General features: G+C 36.6%; 1 protein-coding gene across 1 annotated transcript in view; it reads left to right on the top strand.

Moving 5' to 3' along the window:
• The window catches only part of LOC123768783 (extended synaptotagmin-3), a 252,127-nt gene that overhangs the window by 75,323 nt on the left and 153,561 nt on the right, over window positions 1-23,243 (top strand). Inside the window, exon 5 of the mRNA XM_069316476.1 lies at window positions 18,523-18,619. Within this exon, the coding sequence (XP_069172577.1) occupies window positions 18,523-18,619 (97 nt within the window). The remainder of the gene's footprint in view (window positions 1-18,522; window positions 18,620-23,243) is intronic.

Raw genomic sequence — 23,243 nt, 5'->3', positions numbered from 1 at the left:
AAACTTTATAAGCTTGTGGTTATTAGGCAAAACTGTGTATATATAAATATATATATATATATATATATATATATATATATATATATATATATATATATTGAGATAGTTATAGAAATAGATAGAAATTAAGATTATATATATATATATATATATATATATATATATATAATCTTAATTTTAATATGAATAGGTAAACCATAGATAAACTGAACATCTTTTTTCGGATTCTTTACTTAAAAATGCATAACGTTTCGAATACTTCTTTCTCGTATTCATCATCAGATCTAAAAGAAAAAACAGAAATCACAATCAAATAACTAGTAAGCAAAGAACTCATACTGAATATAATTCCCTATCAAAAAAAGAAGAAAGGAAAAGATTAAAAAACAAAGCACTTAAACTTACTTAAAGTGATCAATACAAGTAAATCTTATTAACTATCACATAGATAAAAGCTAAATCAAAAATTACAAGAGGAATTTTATAACTACTAAGACGAACTGTACTATTAAACTTACACAAAGTGCAGGCGATAAGTCACAATAACGTGGCTAAAGTAAGTTGACCAGACCACACACTAGAAGTGTGGGGCCATTCTCAAGTCGATATATATATCAACTTGAGAATGGTCCAGGACGGAGCGAAACATCGTCGACCCTTCATCTTCTAGTGTGTGGTCTGGTCAACTTACACAAAATGATGAACTGGAGAGAAACTTGATAGTTAACATATGGATGCTAAACGCTATTACAAATATTAATATAATGACTTTACATCTACAAAAAAATTATATAAAATGCAAGCTAAATAGGCGACAATTATAAAATTCTAACCAAATCTTATAAAAACTCAATTATCAAACAAAACTAGATACTAAAAAATATATTATATATCCTAAATAAAAAGATTATAATAATGTACAATGTCAAAACTTGAAATAAGTAACAAAGGGCAAAGACATGGTAAACTAAATTATAATAAAATTAAAATGCCAGTATAAACTATAAATGAAATTACAGGGCCTACTGTGTACTATACAGTGTACAATTTGACAGCCGAAAGGTTGCTATTTAACAGAGATCGCAGCTCCCTCATATATAAGGATTCCATTACTCTTAAATCTGACTGGCCATTCATACAAGTGTCCAGAATTTTAAAATCATATTCTAGCAGATAATGATTAAACTCATATCAATGGTTTCTAATCTACGAAAATGCTGGTTTAGATAATGGTAATCCAGTCCTAATAGATACTCCCCAGTGCTCAATTATCCTAATCTTAAAGTTCCGAATGGAACTTCCGATGTATCGAGCATTACAGCTGGAACAATTATACATATATACGACACTAGAGTACAGGGTGGTAGGCACTTTATCTTTAAATTTAAAATAAGTGTCTATGGTATTTGTGTTGACAAAAATAAATCTAAAGTCTACTTGAGGATAACAGTGCTGTAAAAGTTTCCTCAATCGACTCCTTACAGAAAAACTAATAGTGCCATAAAATGGTAATTTAATATATTTAATATCCCTTTCTACTGTAGTAATCCTACAGGAAGGGTGAAACTTCTTATTTAAAAAATTTCATATAAAGGGATAAACCATATGCAAAGGATAACCATTATTTGAAAAAAAATCAAAAGAAAATTAATTTATTGATCAAAGTTATTCCAATTTGAACACAAAACGAAGACCCTATTCAGTAGAGTATTAATTGCATTTTTCTTAAAAATATCAGGAACAAAAGAATTAAAATTTAAACCTAAACCAGTAAAAGTTGGTTTTCTAAAAACATTAGTGTTGAACCCATTAAGGTTATTCACTTTGACATCAAGAAACGACAATGAATTATTCTCTTCACACTCTGCAGTAAAACGTGTATGTTGTGCATTATGATACTCTCTAAATTTCTCAATGTGACATTTGTCCTTAAATAACAAAAATGTGTCATCAGTATATATCCTGTACAAGACTGGTTTAAAGTCCATAGGACATTTATCAAGTAAATTTTTCTCATGAAAACTCAAAAAAGCATTAGCAAGTGCAGGACCTGAGGGAGAACCAATTGCTACTCCATCAATTTGTTTATAATATTTATTATTAAACATAAAGACAGAGTCTTTAACCGCTAATTCTAACAACCGTCTGAATATTTTACTACAAAATCCAGACACTAAATTAGTGTCAGCAAATAACTGATTTATACAAATATCAATGGTTTCCAAGAAAGGAATATTAGTAAAGCACAGTAAAGGGGGATTCAACATCGAAACTGGCCATTATAGTTGGGAACTCAAAATTTAAAGAGGAAAGTTCCTTTACAAAATCCTGAGAATTTCTCACAGTAAATTCATTATGCGTTAATGGTTCTAAAAGTGGAACCAGAAACTTTGCCAGTTTTTAATTAAAAGTACCAATCGCAATCCTTATATATAGGGGAGCTGCGGCCTCTGTTAAATAGCAACCTTTCGGCTGTTCAGTTGTACACAGTAGGCCCTGTAATTTCATTTATAGTTTATACTGGCATTTTAATTTTATTATAATTTAGTTTAGTTTACCATGTCTTTGCCCTTTCTTACTTATTTCAAGTTTTGACATTGTACATTATATTAATCTTTTTATTTAGGATATATAATACATTTTTTAATATTTAGTTTTGTTTGATATTTGAGTTTTATAAGAGTTTGGTTAATATTTTATTATTAATGTCGCCTATTTTGCTTGCATTTTATATATATTTTTGGTAGATGTGAAGTCGGTATATATTAATATTTGTAATAGCGTTTAGTATCCACGTGTTTACTATCACGTTTCACTCCAGTTGATCACTTCGCGTAAGTTTAGTAGTATGGTTTGTTTTAGTAGTTATAAAATTGCTCTTGTAATTTTATTAATTTTTGATTTAGCTTTTATCTATGTGATAGTTAATAAGTTTTACTTGTATTGATCACTTTAAGTAAGCTTAAGTGCTTTGTTTTTTAATCTTTAACTTTCTTCTTTTTTGATAGGGAATTATATTCAGTATGAGTTCTTTGTTTACTAGTTATTTGATTGTGATTTCTTTTTTTTTCTTTTAGATCTGATGATGAATACGAGAAGTATTCGAAACGTTATGCATTTTAAAGTAAAGAATCTGAAACAAGATGTTCAGTGTATCTATGGTTTTCTATTCATCTCTCTCTGCAGTTTATATATATATATATATATATATATATATATATATATATATATATATATATATATATATATATATATATATATATATATATATATATATATGTCGTACCTAGTAGCCAGAACGCACTTCTCAGCCTACTATGCAAGGCCCAATTTGCCTAATAAGCCAAGTTTTCCTGAAGTAATATATTTTCTCTAATTTTTTTCTTATGAAATGATAAAGCTGCCCATTTCCATATGTATGAGGTCAATTTTATTTTATTGGAGTTAAAATTAACGTAGATATATGACCGAACCTAACCAACCCTACCTAACCTATCTCTATAGGATAGGTTGGGTTAGGTAGCCGAAAAAGTTAGGTTAGGTTGGGTAGGTTAGGTAGTCGAAAAATAATTAATTCATGAAGACTTGGCTTGTTAGGAAATCGGGCCGTGCATAGTAGGCTGAGAATTGCGTTCTGGCTACTAGGTACGACATATATATATATATATATATATATATATATATATATATATATATATATATATATATATATATATATATATATATATATATATATATATATATATATGTGTGTGTAAATCACGAAAAATAAACTCGTGATTAAAAATGTGACAGTGTCAGACCACGGAGGAAAATTGAAACAGGAATTTCCTTAAGTACTTACGTATATTAATACATCTTCAGAAGGAGTGGTTTTACAGGTCGAGTACTGGACATAAATAGGCAGGAGAGAATGGTGGAGTGAGGTGAGGTGCAATAAGTGGACACAAATATGAGCCGCACAAAAACTGCAGAGGGCCTATTGGCCCATCCGATGCAGCTCCCATACATAACCACACACAGGCCCACACAAAGATAAACATAGCATAAGATAGTAAATATTTACAATGAATTAGTGAGACAAATGTGTTCCAATGATCCTACTCAAATCGCCCTTTAATCGATCTATTAAAAATGGATCTAAGTTATATAAACCACTGTTAATGTTCAAATTACTTTCTTTTGTGATCTGTAGCAAAGCAGATTCAATTATGTTTCTGTTATAGGTGCTTGTACAATTCGTTATGGAAGAAGCCATCTCCCAAACAATTTGGTGAGCATCTTCTGAGAAATGAACGAACAAAGCATTAGACAATTGGCCTCGTCTTGCAGAGTATTTATGTTGCGAAATTCTACATTTCAAATCTTTAGATGTTTGCCCAACATAGAACTTAAGAACATAAGAACATAAGAACAAAGGTAACTGCAGAAGGCCTATTGGCCCATACGAGGCAGCTCCTATTCTATAACCACCCAATCCCACTCATATACTTAAGAACATAAGAACATAAGAACAAAGGTAACTGCAGAAGGCCTATTGGCCCATTCGAGGCAGCTCCTATTCTATAACCACCCAATCCCACTCATATACTTGTCCAATCCGCGCTTGAAACAATCGAGGGACCCCGCCTCCACCACGTTACGCGGCAATTGGTTCCACAAATCAACAACCCTGTTACTGAACCAGTATTTACCCAAGTCTTTCCTAAATCTAAACTTATCCAATTTATACCCATTGTTTCGTGTTCTGTCCTGTGTTGATACTTTTAATACCCTATTAATATCCCCCTTGTTATGTCCATTCACCCACTTGTAAACCTCTATCATGTCGCCCCTAACTCTTCGCCTTTCCAGTGAATGCAACTTAAGCTTTGTTAATCTTTCTTCATATGAAAGATTTCTAATTTGGGGAATTAACTTAGTCATCCTACGCTGGACACGTTCAAGTGAATTTATATCCATTCGATAATATGGCGACCAAAACTGAACTGCATAATCTAAATGGGGCCTAACTAGAGCAAGATATAGCTTGAGAACCACACCAGGTGTCTTGTTACTAACGCTGCGATTAATAAATCCAAGTGTCCGATTTGCCTTATTACGAACATTAAATAATAATACTTGTCCAACCCGTGCTTGAAACAATCGAGGGACCCCACCTCCACAATGTTACGCGGCAATTGGTTCCACAAATCAACAACCCTGTTACTGAACCAGTATTTACCCAAGTCTTTCCTAAATCTAAACTTATCCAATTTATATCCATTGTTTCGTGTTCTGTCCTGTGTTGATACTTTTAATACCCTATTAATATCCCCCCGGTTATGTCCATTCATCCACTTGTAAACCTCTATCATGTCACCCCTAACTCTTCGCCTTTCCAGTGAATGCAACTTAAGCTTTGTTAATCTTTCTTCATATGAAAGATTTCTAATTTGGGGAATTAACTTAGTCATCCTACGCTGGACACGTTCAAGTGAATTTATATCCATTCTATAATATGGCGACCAAAACTGAACTGCATAATCTAAATGGGGCCTAACTAGAGCAAGATATAGCTTGAGAACCACACCAGGTGTCTTGTTACTAACGCTGCGATTAATAAATCCAAGTGTCCGATTTGCCTTATTACGAACATTTATGCATTGATCCTTTTGTTTTAAATTCTTACTAATCATAACTCCCAGATCCCTTTCACAATCCGACTTCGCAATCACAACACCATCTAGCTCGTATCTTGTAACTCTATCATCATTACCTAACCTCAGAACTTTACATTTATCAGCATTAAACTGCATCTGCCAATCCTTTGACCATTTCAAAACCTTATCTAGATCAACTTGAAGTGATAGTGAGTCCTCCTCCGAATTAATTTCCCTACCGATTTTCGTATCATCGGCAAATTTGCAAATGTTGCTACTCAAACCTGAATCTAAATCATTTATATATATTATAAACAACAGAGGTCCCAGGACAGAGCCTTGAGGCACTCCACTTACAACATTTTCCCACTCTGACTTGATTCCATTTATACTAACTCTCTGTTTCCTTTGGTATAGCCATGCCCTAATCCAGCTTAATATAGCACCCCCAATACCATGAGACTCTATTTTTTTAATCAGTCTTTCATGTGGCACTGTATCAAAAGCTTTGCTAAAGTCAAGGTATACAACATCGCAATCCTTACCACTATCAACTGCCTCAACAATGCTAGAATAAAAAGATAACAAATTTGTTAAACATGAACGGCCATTTATAAAACCATGTTGCGACTCAATTATTAATTTATGTTTTTCAAGATGAAGACGAATTTTATTTGCTATTATAGATTCGAGTAACTTTCCCACAATAGACGTTAGGCTAATTGGTCGATAGTTAGACGCAAGTGATCTATCTCCTTTCTTAAAAACTGGTATCACATTAGCAACTTTCCAAAACTCTGGCACTCTGCCTGACTCTATTGATTTATTAAATATGGTTGACAGTGGGTCACAAAGCTCCTCTTTGCATTCTTTAAGCACCCTAGCAAACACTTCATCCGGCCCTGGGGATTTGTTTGGTTTGAGTTTTACTATTTGTTCAAGAACATCCTCCCTGGTAACTGCTAAACTCGTCAACCTGTCCTCGTCCCCACCCACATAGACTTGTTCGGCTGAAGGGATATTGTTAAGTTCCTCTTTAGTAAATACAGATACAAAATATTTATTAAAAATACTACTCATCTCTTCATCACTAACTGTTATTTGACCTGTCTCAGTTTTTAATGGACCTATCCTTTCCCTAGTCTTAGTACGATATAACTGAAAAAACCCTTTAGGATTTGTCTTTGCTTGCCCTGCTATGCGAACTTCATAGTTTCTTTTTGCTTTCCTTATCTCTTTTTTAACATTTCTAACCAGTTGTACAAATTCCTGTTCTAAAGTGACCTCCCCATTTTTAATCCTTTTGTACCAAGCTCTCTTTTTACCTATAAGGTTCTTCAAATTCTTTGTTATCCACTTTGGGTCATTAGTATACGATCTATTCAATTTGTATGGTATACTACGTTCCTGTGCTTTGTTTAGAATATTCTTAAATAAGTTATATATTGAATCCACATCGAAATCCCCATTTAAGTCACCTATCGCTGGGTTCATGTCTCGCTCCAAGACCGGCCCACACCCCATACCCAAGCCTTTCCAATCAATTTGACCCAAAAAATTTCTTAGGCTATTAAAATCAGCTTTTCGAAAATCTGGCACTTTAACAGAATTTTCTCCTACTGGTCTATTCCATTCTATGCTAAATCTGATTTCTTTGTGATCACTGCTCCCTAGCTCACTCCCTATTTCGATGAAAACTTATTACAGTTTTTACAAGGTATTTTATAAATGACACAATTATCACTACGAGAGCTGTTCCTAACTAATAGCTTACCAACAGTATTTTCATAACTAAACAATACATGTATATCAAAAAGTTTCAAGGCCTTGCCAATATTCTCAAACCCAGAGAAATATGGTAAACATAACATTCTTTGGGCGAATTTTTTCTCTGCATATATTATTATAATATGTACGACATGCTTTGCTACGGCAAACTTTCAATTCAGTGGGTAACAAAGCTTGAGACCAATCGAATCAATATTCTTAAACTCTTCATCTAAGAATTCTGGACTCACAACTCGAAGAGCTCTTAGATACATTGAAAAAAAAAATCACGTTGTATCTATGCCCTGAAAAATAATGAACATAAGATAAATTATTCGTAGGTTTTCTGCAGACACTAAAGTTTAGTGAAAAGTCTTGCCTATGAATAAGTATATCTAGGAATGGCAAACATTTATCAATTTCAGTCTCCATAGTTAATTTTATAGAGGTAACTTGATCAAGTCAAGTGCTTAGATGCTTAGATGCTTATAAAAATAAGTCATATAACAAATAATTTAAAGTTATAGTGCTATATATTTTTACTGTGTGGTTTACCATTCTAGCAACTAACTAAAATGGTAGTTACTGTGTGGGAATGTTTGTTAAAGTGTTCAAATGTAATTATAGTTTGGGTATACGTGTCAGAGTGTGGGAATGTTTGTTATAGTATGGGAATGTTATTTACAATGTGGTTATGCCTGTTATATTGTGGAAATTCTTGTTAGTGTGGCAGTGGTAGTTACAGTGTGGGAATGTTTTTTTTTATAGTGCAGGAAGGGTATGTACAGTGGGGGGGAAAGCTTGTTATATTGTGAGAATGTTTGTTATGGTGTGGAAATGCTTTTTTATAGTGTGGTAATGCTTGTTATAGTGCGCGAATGTTTGTTATGGCATTTGGAATGTGTTTCATAGTGAGCGATTGTTGGGTAAAGTTTGCAAATGCTTCTTGAAGTGTGGGAATACTTGTTATAGTGTGGAATATTTGTTATAGTGTAGGAATGGTAGTTACAGTGTGAGAATGTTTGTTAAATTGTGGGAATGTTTGATATAGTGTAGGAATATTATTTTCAGTGGGTATGCCTGTTATATTGTCGAAATGCTTGTTGGAGTATGGGAATGGTAGTTACAGTGGGGGAAAGTTTGTTATAGTGTGGGATGGATACTTCCAGTTTGGGAAAGCTTGTTATAGTGTGCAAATGTTTGTTACCGTGTGGAAATTTTTGTTACAGTGTGGGAATTGTTGTTAGTGTGGGAATGCTTGCTATTGTGTTGGAATTGAAGTCATAGTGTGAGAATGTTTGTTATATAGTTGGAACGGTAATTACAGTGTTGGATTGCTTGATATTGTGTCGGAATACATACATATGGGAATGTATGTTATAGTGTTTGAATGCTTGTTATAGTGCAGCAGTGTTATTATAATGAGAAAATATTTATTATAAAGTGGAAATGCTTGTTATAGTGTAGGATTGCTCGATATAGAGGGAATGTTTGTTATAGTGTTGGTATGTTTGTTATATTGCTAGAAAGTTTGTAATATTGTGGGAATGCTTGTTGTAGTGAGGGAAAATTTGTTAAAGTGTCGGAATGTTTGTTACTGTGTGGAAATGCTTGTTACACTGTGAAGGGTGTTTGTTATAGTGGGAATAATTGTTATAGTTGGGGAATGCTTGTTTTTGTGTGGGAATTTTTGTTATAGTTTGGAAATGCTTGTAATAGGATGGGAATGTATGTTATTGATTGGGAATGATGGTTACAGTGTGGGAATGCTTGTTATACTGTGGAAATGTTTGTTATTGTGTGGGAATGGTAACTATAGTGTAATAATGTCTGTTGTAGCGTGTTAATGTTTGTTATAGAGATGAATGTTTGTTATCATGTGATAAATGTTTGTTATAGTGTGTTGAATGTTTGTTATAGTGTGGGAATTGTGGGGAAATCTACTAGGGATTGATTTGATTTTTATTTCAAGAGTATTGTATAATTTATTGTCACCTGTAAACTTCCCTTCACACATTTAAGAGGGGGGTTTCATATTTTAATCTTACTGTAATTAAACTGTAGATATTATTGCTAAGGTGTTACAGATCACACAACTATATAACGAACACTTAAAATGGCCTCAGCTGGTTTGTAGTGTTGACTGGTCATCTAGCACCAGATACGGTCCATCACATGTAGTCTGTCCTGGACCTGTATTAATGGCGGCTGTTGGTCCTTGCTATGTCCAGCTCAACTAAACTATCATGTGGTCACATTCACCTGGGGATACGATACACCGTAATATCTGTTGACTACAAATAAGAACAGGTGTTACACATGAACCTAAATTGTTAAAATAATGAGGATTATCCTTGTTATCATGCTTTGTAATGATTAACCATAGACTCAATGAAATAATTGGCCAATATAACCATGGCTGGTGCACGTAGCACGAGCTAACAGCCCTGCTGTTTAGCTTTTGATCACAGCATCGCCTAAAATTGTCAAAATATATATATATCTGTTATTTTCGGCGATGATAGTATTACAAAAGACCCCTGACTGATAAAAATGTCTAGAATTCTGAAACTAGCAAAATTGTGGTGATAATTAACGATGTGAGTAGTATGGTGGGAGATTTAATTTTGGTGAGGGAGGGAGGTAGTATTGTCTGGTGACTCGGCGACCTGTTATTGTCTTGACTCACCATACAAGCTTAGTCGTTCGTTATGGTGAACACAAATGTAGATACTTATATATAACGTGCGCATAAAGTGTAATATCAGTTAAAGGAGTATGTTGGGAGGAACCATTTTGGTGAAGGGAGGTGGCATCGTCTTCTAGCTGTTGTCCCTTGTCATGCAGTTTTTGTGGCCTCTATGTTGTATGGCCACCATACCAGTTTAGTTATAGAGTTATGGTGAACAAAACATACAGATACATACATATAATGTGGGTCTATAGTGTAAGAACAGTACAAACACTATGGTGGTAAGAGGAATGATGGTGTGGGGGAGAGGGAACGTCACCTGTGTGGCGACCTCTGTTATTGTCCGATCTCACCATACCAACCTATTGGTTCGTTATGATGAACACATATGTAGACAGTTATATACAACTTGTGTATATAGTGAATAACAGCAAAACCAAAGCTTTACTGATCGTAAAATATAATATACATGTCAAATATATGAGCCTCATAATTTTGAGCCTAGTGAGGTTCCACACACATTGAACAATGTAAATTCCACAAATTACACACTTTTGAATAATATTACAGTCAAAAAAACTGAGAAGAAACGAATGAGGAACATCACGAGAATTGTGAAAATCTATATAAGCAGTCTCGGTGGTGTAGTGGTAAGACACTCGCCTGGCGTTCCGCGAGCGCTATGTCATGGGTTCGTATCCTGGCCGGGGAGGATTTACTGGGCGCAATTCCTTAACTGTAGCCTCTGTTTAACGCAACAGTAAAATGTGTACTTGGATGAAAAAACGATTCTTCGCGGCGGGGATCGTATTTCAGGGACCTGCCCGAAACGCTACGCGTACTAGTGGCTGTACAAGAATGTAACAACTCTTGTATATATCTAAAAAAAAAAGTATATATTCGCAGCAACTGCCGCCCCACAGGGTGACGGGGGTCGAGTGATCCCGAGTGCTCCATCGCTCAGCGCCAATCATTTGCTCAACTTCTCAGCTCCATCACGGCTAAAGTATGTCACATACAACATATTTTTTTAGTTTCCGGTGTTCAGAGACTGCAATTTAACAATATTTGAGGAGAAAATAATTTTTGGCAAAATATTAATTTTCGGTGCACCATGGGTGTGTCATATGATAAGGCCGCTTAGGATGATGGTTAAGTTGTGTAGAGTTAGCAGCAAATATCAACTAATTTGAATTGCACTGCATTCATTGAGTAAATTTCTGTGGTCACTGTGGGAGGCCCTTTTGTGAACTCTAAGTTCATCACAACGAAACTTAAGGCTGCCTCTATATAAATTGTCTGCCTTCTTTCTCCTCATTGCTCTCCCGAGTTTGCTTACATTCGAGATTCGGGAGGAAGAATGGTTTCGAGGTCAAATCTAACTATTTACTATATATTGAATTTAGTAGATTCATTTTATTGTGTAACCAGCCCTAGGACAGGTGTATTTTTTATTAAATTTATCAGCAACAAGTCGAGAACGATGGTACCTGACTTTGGGTACGTAACCCCGTTTTGTGTAACTTTACTATGACTAAGGTAAATTTACTACATCTTATTGGCAGTTACATTCGAGTTTATATATTTGATGTGGAAATTTTCCACAATAATGCTTGTTATAGTGCGGAAATGTTTGTAATAGTGTGGAAAGGCTTGTTGCAGTGTGGAAATGGTAGTTACATTGTGAGAATGCTGTTATAGTTTAGAAATGTTTGTTATATTGCGGGAATGTATGTTATAGTGTGGGAATGCTTATTATAGTGTGGCAATGTTGTTATAGTGAGGGAATATTTGTTATAGTTTGGGAATGCTGTTATAGTGTAGGAATGTTTGTTATAGTCTAGGCATGGTTGTTATATTGGAAATGCTTGTTATATTGATGTAAAATTTGAAATAGTGTGGTAATGCTGGTTATAGTGTGGGAATTGTAGTTACAGAGTGGGAATGTTTAGTATAGTGTGGGAATTGTAGTTACAGTGTAGGAATGCTTGCTATAGTGTAGGGAAGTTTGTTATAGAGTAGGAATATTATTTGTACTTTGGGTATGTTCGTTATAGTGTAAAAATGATAGTTATAGTGCGAACATGCTTGTTAAAGTGTAAGGGGGGGTTCCTTGTTATAACATGGATTGCTTGATATAGTGTGGGAATGGTACTTATAGCGTGGGAATTATTGTTATAGTGTACTTATGTTTGTTATAGTGCGGTAATATTGTTATAGTGAGGGACTGTTTGTTATAGCGTGGGAATGCTTGTTATAGTGTAGGAATGCTTGGTATATTGTGGCAATGTTCAGAATAGTGTTGGAATGCTTGTTGCAGTGTGGGAATGATTGTTATAGTGTGGGAATGATAGTTACAGTGTGGGAATGATTGTTATAGTGTGGGAATGATAGTTACAGTGTGGGAATGATTGTTATAGTGTGGGAATGATTGTTATAGTGTAGGAATGCTTGGTATATTGTGGCAATGTTCAGAATAGTGTTGGAATGCTTGTTGCAGTGTGGGAATGATTGTTATAGTGTGGGAATGATAGTTACAGTGTGGGAATGAGTGTTATAGTGTCGGAATATAGCATGGGAATGATTGTTATAGTGCGGGAAATCTTTTTACAGTATGGGAATGTTTGGTCCAGTGTTGGATTGCGTTGTACAGTGAGGGGACCCATAGTTTAGTGTAGAATGCTTAGCACTGTGGGAATGCTAAGTACAGGGATTATTTCAGTGTGTTAATCCTTAGTACAGTGTAAGAATGGTCGTTATAGTGGAGATGCTTGGTACAATGTGGGAATGTTTAATACAGTGGGGGATGCTTATTGCAGTGTGGAAATGGTTAATACAGCTTGAAAATGCTTAGTTCAATGTAGGAAGGCTTTGTAACATGTGAAAATGCTTAGTTCAGTGTGGAGATGTTTAGTACAGTGTTGGAATGCATAGTACAGTGTGGGAGTGTAAGTACTGTGTGGGAATTTATAGCAAAGTGTGGAGATGCTTTATATAGTGTAAGAATGCTGGTTAGAGTGTGGGAATGCTTATTGCAGTGTGTGTCAATATTTAGTACAGTGTGTGAAAACTTAGTATAGTGTGGGGAATGCTTAGTACAGTGTGGGAATACTTTATTACAGTGTGAAAATGATTAGTACAGTGTGGAAAGGTTTATTACAATGTGTGAGGATGCTTATTGCATTGTGGAAATGCTTAATACAGTTTGTAAATGCTTAGTACAGTGAAGGAAGGCTTTGCACGGTATAGGTATGCTTAGTACAGTGTCGTCACTCTTAGTACAGTGCGAAAGCGGTTATTAGTGTTGGTATTATTAGTACAGTGTGTGGGAAAGCTTATTACAGTTTGGAAATGCTTATTACACTGACGGAATGCTAAGTAAAGTGTGGGAATGCTTAGTACATTGTGGGAATGCTTAGTACATTGTGGGAATGCTTAGTAAATTGTGGGAATGCTTAGTACAGTGTTGGAATGTTTAGTACATTGTGGGAATATTTAGTACAGTGGGAATGCTTTCTACATTGTAAGGATGCATAGTACAATCTGGGAATGCTTAGTACACAGTGGGAATGGTTAGTACAGAATGGAAATGCTTAATTGAGTTTGGAAATGCTCGTTAAAGTGATGGAATGTTTATTACCGGGTTTGAATGCCTAATACGGTGTGGGAATGTTTATTAGTCTGTGGATATGCTTAGTAAAGTATGGGAATGCTTAATGCAGTGTTGGAACGCTTATTATTGTGTGGGAATGCCGATTACAGTGAGGGAACGGTCGTTACAGTGAGGGAACGGTCGTTACAGTGTGGGTATGTTTATTCCAGTGTGGCAATGCTCAGTACAGTATTGGAATGTTTAAAACAGTGTGGGAATGCTTAGTACAGTGAGGAAATGATCAGTACAGTGTAGGAATGCTTCGTACAGTGTGAGAATGCTTAGTGCAGTATGAGCAAGTTTAATACAGTGTGGGCATGCTTAGTACAGTGTAGGAATTGCATATTTTATTATGGGGAATACTTATTACAATGTAGTGAATAGTCATTACAGGGGGAATACTTATTACAATGTGGGATGCTTAAAACAGTGTGAGGATGCTTAATACAGTGTGGGAATCCTTAGTACAGTGTGGGAATGCTTAGTAAAGTGTGAGAATGATTTGTACACTTTGGAAATGCTTAGTACAGTGTGAGAATGCTTTATACAGTGTGGGAATGCTTTGTTCAGCGCGGGAATTCACAGTACAGTGCTTGTTACGATGCAAAAACCTTATTACAATGTAGGAACGCTCAACAGCATTGGAATGCTTGCTACCATGTAGGAACGTTTGATAAGAATGAAAATTCTTTGTGCAGTGTAGGAAGTCTTTTAATATGTGAACTTTTCTATCAGAGTGGGAACACTTGTTACCACCTGAGAACGCTTCGTATAAAGTGATAATACTTATTACATCCTGAGAATGCTTCTTATTTATTTTTATTTATTTATTTATTTATTTGTATATATACAAGAAGATACATTGAGATTGTGAGGATACATAGCATAGTAATAACATTCTTGTAAAGCCACTAGTACGCGCAGCGTTTCAGGCAGGTCCTTAATCTAAGAAACTTATAAGTAGGCAAATACTTGCAAAATTTATAAAAATGATAACAGTTACATAGCATAAAAAAATAAAAGATGAGAGAAAAATTGTAGGTATATTAAAGCACATAGGTAACTCAGAGTGATTGCAATGACAGCTTGAATGGTAGTTTAACAAAACTTAGCAGGCACAATACAGCATATGGCTAGCACATAAAAGAAGACAGCAATGAACACAATGATAAAGTTGTTTGGATTAAGTACATTAAGATTGGGTAACACTAGATACAGAGCAAATTTAAAGCTCTGTGTAGGAAACTACGAAGATGAAATTAGGTACTTTTTGTTTTTGTTTTTAAATGAGGTAAAAGTTTGACAGCTTTTCAATTCACTAGGGAGTGAGTTCCATAGACTAGGTTCCTTAATTTGCATAGAGTGTTTACACAGATTAAGTTTGACCCTGGGGATATCAAAGAGATATTTATTTCTGGTGTGGTGATAATGGGTCCTATTACATCTGTCCAGGGAGAGTTTCAGAGCATGGTTTGCATTTAAGAACAGGGTTTTGTAAATGTAGTTGACACAAGAGAATGTGTGGAGGGAGTTAATATTTAGCAAGTTAAGGGATTTAAACAACGGAGCTGAGTGTTGTCTGAAAGCAGAGTTTGTTATTATTCTGATAGCTGATTTTTGCTGGGTGATGATGGGCTTAAGGTGGTTTGAAGTGGTAGACCCCCATGCACAGATACCATAATTAAGATAGGGAAAGATTAGTGCATAATATAGTGAGAGGAGAGCAGAGTTAGGAACATAATATCTTATTTTGGAGAGTATACCAACTGTCTTAGAGACTTTCTTAGTTATGTGTTGAATGTGGGTGCTGAAGTTGAGTCTCTTGTCTAGGAATAGGCCAAGAAACTTTCCATTATTTTTATTACTGATGTTAATGTTGTCTATCTGTAGCTGAATTGCATTCGATGATTTGCTTCCAAGTAAGATGTAGTAGGTCTTTTCTATGTTTAGTGTTAGTTTGTTAGTTGACATCCATAAGTGGACTTTTTTTAATTCATTATTCACTACATTATTTAGTGTATGTGGGTTGGGGTCTGAATAGATAAGGGTAGTATCGTCAGCAAACAATATAGGTTTAGGAATATTAGAGTCATTAGGCAGATCATTGATATATATAAGAAATAGAAAAGGTCCTAAGATGCTGCCCTGTGGCACTCCAACGGTAATTGGTAGCCGTCCTGAAAACATTTTCGTGGGCAACCGTGTGAGCGCAGGAAACAATTTCTGGGTGAGTCCTTCTTACCAGTTAACAGTGATTGCTTGTAGTTGGTCGTGTGCCCAGCGGCCGTAGCAAGTGTTTATTGAGATGTTAGGCATGTTTTGATAAGCCAGAAAGCCTAAATAATAAAATTAAATTAAGATGAGGGAACCAGTTGAGGAAGGAGCAGCACATCCTATCCCGCTGAGCTTAGGGAGGCAACTGAGGGCTGGGCCACCAGATGACTCGAAATCGAGGAGCCCCGCAGCCGGCAGGGCGGAGGATGGACCCGTCCAAATGTGGGGAAGTCACCTCACAGTATGTGGGAAGCAGGTAGATGTCGGGTGAAATATTTGTTGTGTGTGTAGTTCATTTCAGTTATATGTTTGTAGAGGAACATTTTTATTAGCGTATCAATGGGTTGTAGGTTTGTTTAAGGAAGGAGCTGATGGGAGTACTCTGAGGCCAGAGAAGAAGTTAATGAGTGGAACTTCAAGGCCGTAGGAGTGGCCGTTGTACTCTGTGGAAGAGCAAGCCCCATAGTGAGGAACTGGACCTCAAACTGTGTGAAGAGGAGCAGTGATGTGAAGTTTCACATGCTTCTGTGGAATCAGTGGTGGAGTACCACCGGAGTCCAACGGGAAACTTCATGGTACAGCAGCTTGGAGTAGCTGTAGAAGATCCTTGTAGATAAACCTGGAAGAACCTGATGATGTCAGGGTAGTGAACTCACAGATGTGGGAAGGAAGTTCTTATTGTCTACTTGTAGGGAGTAGGTAGAGTGCTTGATTGTCATTAGCGCGCAAGACGCAGTGAAAGGTGGTTATCTTGAGATGATTTCGGGGCTTTAGTGTCCCCGCGGTCCGGTCCTCGACCAGGCCTCCACCCCCAGGAAGCAGCCCGTGACAGCTGACTAACACCCAGGTACCTATTTTGCTGCTAGGTAACAGGGGCATAGAATGAAAGAAACTCTGCCCATTGTTTCTTGCCGGCACCTGGGATTGAACCCGGGACCACAGGATCATAAGTCCAGCGTGCTGTCCGCTCGGCCGGACGGCCGAGGGAGTGGATGATGATGCCATATTTGCTGTACAAGGTTTAACCCCCTCGGTGAGGTTGGTAGCACAAGTGGCAAGCCAGGAGTTGGGCAACCACTTGGTATAAACAGCTGATGGAGTCCTGATGGTATTGGTTTGCAACCAGGTTATAATATCATAAGGTGTTGAAGTTTATTTCCTTATATATTGTATGTGAGTGCTTTATATATGTTCTGTTCTGTTATTATATATTTGTAATGAACAGGTGTTTGCCCTTGTCCTAGTGAGGCTTCCCAGGAAGTAGAAGAGAGAGAGAGAAAGCACCATAGCTGTGGATAGGGTGGTACAGAGTTATAATTCAAACGAATGGGGGATTAAGGAGGCCATACCATATAAGGAGAGAGTGGGTAGTCACAGCAGCTTGAGTTGGGTGTGTTCACGTGAAAAACCAGGCCAGTGTTGGAGCCGCACCCCCCTGAATGTGTGACGCTGAGCCCCTCTCCGAGAGTAGGAAGTGTACAGGGTGATCTCCTGATCTGAGTATAGGCACTCTACGGATTTTGGGTTGGTTTGTCCATAAAGGATGGGCAACCGACAACGACAACATCGTAATAGCACCTGCTGAAAGCAAAATGCGGTGTGCCTTCTTCTATCAACCATGTGTAAGCTAGCTGGAATTCCATTCCTTTACACCGAGAACGCTTCTTATAGCATGACAATACTTATTACAACCCGAGAACACTTCTTATAGCGTGGTAGTACCTAGTACAACCCGAGAACCCTTCTCATAGCATGGTAACCCTCGTTACATCCAGTAAGGTTTCTTACTGCCTTATGAATGCACGTTCCAACATTGGGATAGCTTCCTAGAACGTGGAAAGCTTGGTATAGTGTAGAAGAGCTTTATAAATGTGAAAAGACTTCTTTCAGCAACTGAAGGCTTTTAACAGCATGGGAACTTTTCTTGCAAACTGAAGAGAGCTTTCTACATAGTACGAACGCTTGTAAACTGCGCTTCAGATTTCCCTGGAAATAAACATTCCATTCACCTTAACTGTATGGGTGTCGAACCATGGACCCCCATGCGTGAGAGGCCGTAGCTCTATCAACTCTACTGTGAGCAGTCTTAAAAGAAATGTTTCCAGAAGCATCATCCTGCTGCCAAAATTCCAGTCTGGCAGCAGGATGCTGCTTCTGGAAACATTCATCAAAGATTGTTCATAGAAGAGTTGATAGAGCTACGGCCTCACAAGAGTGGGGTCCAGGGTTCGAGACCCATTCAGTCCAGGTGAATGGGCAGAACGCCTGTTATGGCATAATAACAGTATTGTAATGCTTGTAGCAACGTGGGAACTTTTGTTTCAACAGGAGAAGGGGCTGGTCGATGAATATGCTTATAAATTACTTGTTCAATATTATGAGTGTATTTTTGCTGGCTTAAAATTTTTTATCTACCTGTCTTTATTATGTGTCATATTTCGTTTCAGTCAAATGCTTTATTGATTAATTTGGTACATTTTCCCTTATTTTAACAGCAAGGATAAAGTTATTGAGGCCATACCGTGGCCTTTCGAGTTTCCGCTGGCAGAAGACGGTCTCAGCATGGAAGAGTTTAGTGCGCCATCACTTCAAGTAAGTTGTTTTCTCTTCATAGAATAAATCATATTTTGAAAATGTTTTTATTTTCCAAGATGTTTGGCATTTAATAATGATTTGTAATTGTAAAAACAGTATTATGTTATTTTAAACTAACTGTTTTCCTTATAACGTTTTATTCAAGTATTATTTACTTAGTGCCGTAAGTTATATTTATCGATATTTGGGGAATTGGCTCATATTCACCAAGGCTGAATGTCTTGTGAAGATAATAATCAAGGCTGAATGTCCTGTGAAGATATTAATCAAATCTGAATGTCTTGTGAAGATATTCACCAAGGCTGAATGTCTTGTGAAGATATTAATCAAGGCTGAATGTCCTGTGAAGATATTAATCAAATCTGAATGTCTTGTGAAGATATTCACCAAGGCTGAATGTCTTGTGTAGATATTAATCAAGTCTGAATGTCCTGTGAAGATATTATTCAAATCTGAATGTCTTGTGAAGATATTAATCAAGGCTGAATGTCTTGTGAAGATATTAATCAAGGCTGAATGTCTTGTGAAAATATTCATCAAGGCTGAATGTCTTGTGAAGATATTCATCAAGTCTGAATGTCTAGTGAAGATATTCATCAAGTCTGAATGTCTAGTGAAGATATTCATCAAGGCTGAATGTCTAGTGAAGATATTCATCAAGGCTGAATGTCTTGTGAAGATGTTAATTAAGGCTGAATGTCTAGTGAAGATGTTAATCAAGGCTGAATGTCTTGTGAAGATACGACAGAACGTTTCACTTCTCTAAATTATGAACTCTAACCAAACCCACAATTAATGCAGCAGCATATCACTATGCTCATTGATTCGTTGTTATATTATTGACAGTCACAGCAGTATTTTACTGTACTCTCACTGATAACAGTTCAGGATTCAGAAGATGACACACTGGATAATTTGATCTATGCATACGTTATAACTGGAAACACATAAAATTAATGTTGTATGTCAAAGAGCCACAGGTATCAGCGACCCATAGAACTTAACTAAGATACGCTTATCTGATTTTAGTATCAGAAGTAGGTGACCCCATTCGGCAAGTGTGAAAGTCGATTATTGCCCCATCAACGTGTCTAGAGTGCGGATTCTGTCAAACGGAGCACTTTCCTTCTCCTCTAACACTCAACAATAGGGACACCTTGTCCGATGGATAAGACAGTACTAGGTGCAAGCTATTTTTAAGATATCCAAGCTGTGTCAAGCATATTCTTGATAAGAAACTGGAGAGGAGAATAACATAACTGATACTTCTCAACCATTCTGGAAGAGTGAGAGCAGGTACTTGTAGGATGGGAAACTGTGCTACCGGACGACTCTTCTGATTATTACATACTCTGTTATCTCTTTTGTAAAGTTAACTCAGGTCTAGTGCATTAATATTATAGTTCCGTTTGTGAATTTCAATTGGTAAATAAAATAATATGAACACTGCATTAGTTTGACACAATTTTTAATACACGATTTACAGGATAATAATTTAGCCTAATATTTTTCTGAACAGTCTTTACAGTCTTCTTTACAGTCTCCGTGGTGTAGTGGTAAGACGCTCGCCTGGCGTTGCGCAAACACTTTGTCATGGGTTCGTATCCTGGCCGGGGAGGATTTACTGGGCGCAAATCCTTAACTGTAGCCTCTGTTTAACTCAACAGTAACGTGTGTACTTGGTTGTAACAACGATTCTTCGTGGGGGTCGTATTCCAGGGACCTGCCCGAAACGCTACGTGTACTAGAAACTGTACAAGAATGTAACAACTCTTGTATATATCTCAAAAAAACAAAAAAACTTTTCTACAATTTACAATTTGAATCAATGAAATGTTTCCTTACCATACCACACATATACTTTCTAGTTTCCATATACATCAGTTATCTCTTTCTACTAAGCACTATTATTGAGGTATTAATAAAATGAATAAAGAATTAATTAGGCTTATAGCAAATTATTTAAGAAAAGATAACTGTTATCGTGTAGCTGTCAACGTGAGTCAAGTGTCATAACATTTCGATATCTATAATGCAATTCATTTTAAGTGAATGATTGTTCCCAAGTCACTACGACCATGATAGGCCTTGTGATTTATAACTGTACATACAACAGTGAAAATTTTACACATATTCTGTGTCCACGAGGATAAGGCTTTGAACTCAATCATATGGAACCAAGACAGTTTGGGCGCATGTGTGTAATTTGTTATTATTTAACCTCAGACGCTGGCCACAAATTTACAATTCTAACCAGCACATATAAAAATTTTTATGTTCTTCATAAGAAGATGTTCAACAGCCTGGTTGATCAGACCAGCAACTAGGAGGCCTGGTCGGGGACCGGGCCGCGGTGACGGCAATCGTCATTGCAAGGTAACCTCCATGGACAGGGTTAGAGATAGGTTCTAACATATAGTTCAGTGATTTATTGAGCAATCAACCACAGAAAATGATTGTGGTAATTTCAAAATGCTAATCGAACATACATTCATAATACATCTATATAAATATAAATGTAAATGTTTGTTTGCTCAAAATTACTAATCTCCAAATGTTCTTTACCGATTGGTTAGAACTGTTCACACACAGTTCCATTCGCATCCGAGCGGGTTTTTTATATACATACTATATAGATGTCACGTCTGTGACGAGAAAAAAAAAATATTTTTGAAAACTGTGTTTTTCATGTGAGGGGAAATGTTCCAAACTTTTTAACAGATTGCTTTGAAATTTTGACACAACGTTGCATTCAAATAGGCACGTGTTCTTATATACCTACTATATACATGCCTCACCCTGTGACAGAAAAAATTGCTTATTCTTAAAAACAGCGCCATCTATTGCACGTAATAGGAAAATACACAATACTAAATATGTTACGATCCTATTTCAATGTTTCTGATTGCATTGATAAATTGAATTTTCATAGATTTCGATTTATTTTCGTTTTGATTTAATTATTTTCTGTGACATTGCGTTAGAATTGAGCTGTGTTGTTTACCATACTGTTCATTTCGTAAGTATAAGTATAGATGCCACACCGGTGACAGATAAAAACACGTTTTGTTTAAAACAGCGCCATCTGTTGCACGTAAGAGAAACACACGTTATACTAAATGTGTTACGATTCCATTTCAATGTTTCCGATTTCATTGATAACTTGAATTTTCATCAATTTAAATTTATTTTCATTTTTATTTATTTTTTTTGTGTGCCATTGCATTCTAATTGAGTTGTGATGTTTACCATACCGTTCATTTCGTAAGTATAGTTTGTGTTTATTTTTTCATTTTTTTTATTTAGTTTTATTAACTGTTTTTCTTATATTTTAGTGATAGGAACATGAGATCATTTGATGTTCCCAATTTTCTGATGGGAACATCAGATCATTTGGGAATGCATCAGATGAGGGAGTGTGGAATGGTGGGGAGGACGAGGGGACGGAAGTGGTGAATGGTGGGGAGGAGGAGGGGACAGGGAAGGGGGGTAATGGGTGGGAGGACGAGGGGAGAAGGGGATAATGGGGACGAAAAACGGAAATGAGAATGGTGGGGAGGACGAGGGGACAGGGGAGGGATGAATAGGAGGGAGAACGAGGGGATGGAGGAGTGGGAGATGGTGGGGAGGACGAGGGGATGGTGATTGTGGAGTGGGGAATAGTTAGGAGGACGAGAGGACGCTGGAGTGGGAAATGGTGGAGAGGATAAAGGGCTGGAAGAGGGGAGAATGTTGGGGAGGACGAGGGGGGTGGGGAAGATAAATAATGGGGGAAGACAAAGGGATGGGGCAGGGGGGGAAAGGTGGGGAGGACTGGGAGATAGGGAAGGTTGCCGTGGCTCAGCAATGCACATGCGGTGCTCAGCCACAGCAACGCGTGGCTGGGTACTGCTAGTCTATATTAATAAAAATATAAATGTTCGTTTGTTCAAAATCGCTAATCTTTGAAAGTTCTTCACCGATTTCTTTGAAATTTTCACACAACGTTCCATTCGCATCCGCGCGGGTTTTTATATGTATATTATATAGATGTCATGTCTGTGACGGGGGAAAAAAACATTTTTTTTTTAAACGGTATTTTTCATGTGTTTTTTATGTGAGGGAAATCTTCAAAGTATCTTTATCGATTGCTTTGAAATTTTGACACAACGTTGCATATGAATAGGCGCATGTTTTTATATACCTACTGTAAACATGCTTCACTTGTAACAGGAAAAAACATGTTTTTTTGAGAAACAGAGCCACCTTTTAGACATAACAGCAACACACGCTGTAATCTCCAAAAGTTCTTCGCTGATTGCTTTGAAATTTTGGTGCAACATTCCATTCCAACTCGCACGTGTTTTTATATACCTATTATATAAATGCCACGCTTGTGACAGGCAAAAGCATGCGTCTTTTGAAAAACAGCGCCATCAGTTGCACGAATTAGCAACACACGCTATGCTAAATATGTTGCGATTCCATTTCAAGGTTTTTAATTGTATTGACAAATTAATTTTACATAGATTTTGATATATTTTCATTTTGATTTAATTATTCTGTGTGACATTGAGGTGAAATTCAGCTGTGTTCTTTACCCTACGGTTCATTTTCTGAGTATAGTTATTTTTTATTTTTT

The sequence above is a fragment of the Procambarus clarkii genome, chromosome 83 (assembly GCF_040958095.1).
Source record: "Procambarus clarkii isolate CNS0578487 chromosome 83, FALCON_Pclarkii_2.0, whole genome shotgun sequence".
Taxonomy (NCBI): domain Eukaryota; kingdom Metazoa; phylum Arthropoda; class Malacostraca; order Decapoda; family Cambaridae; genus Procambarus; species Procambarus clarkii.
This window is presented reverse-complemented; position numbering and strand designations above follow the sequence as displayed.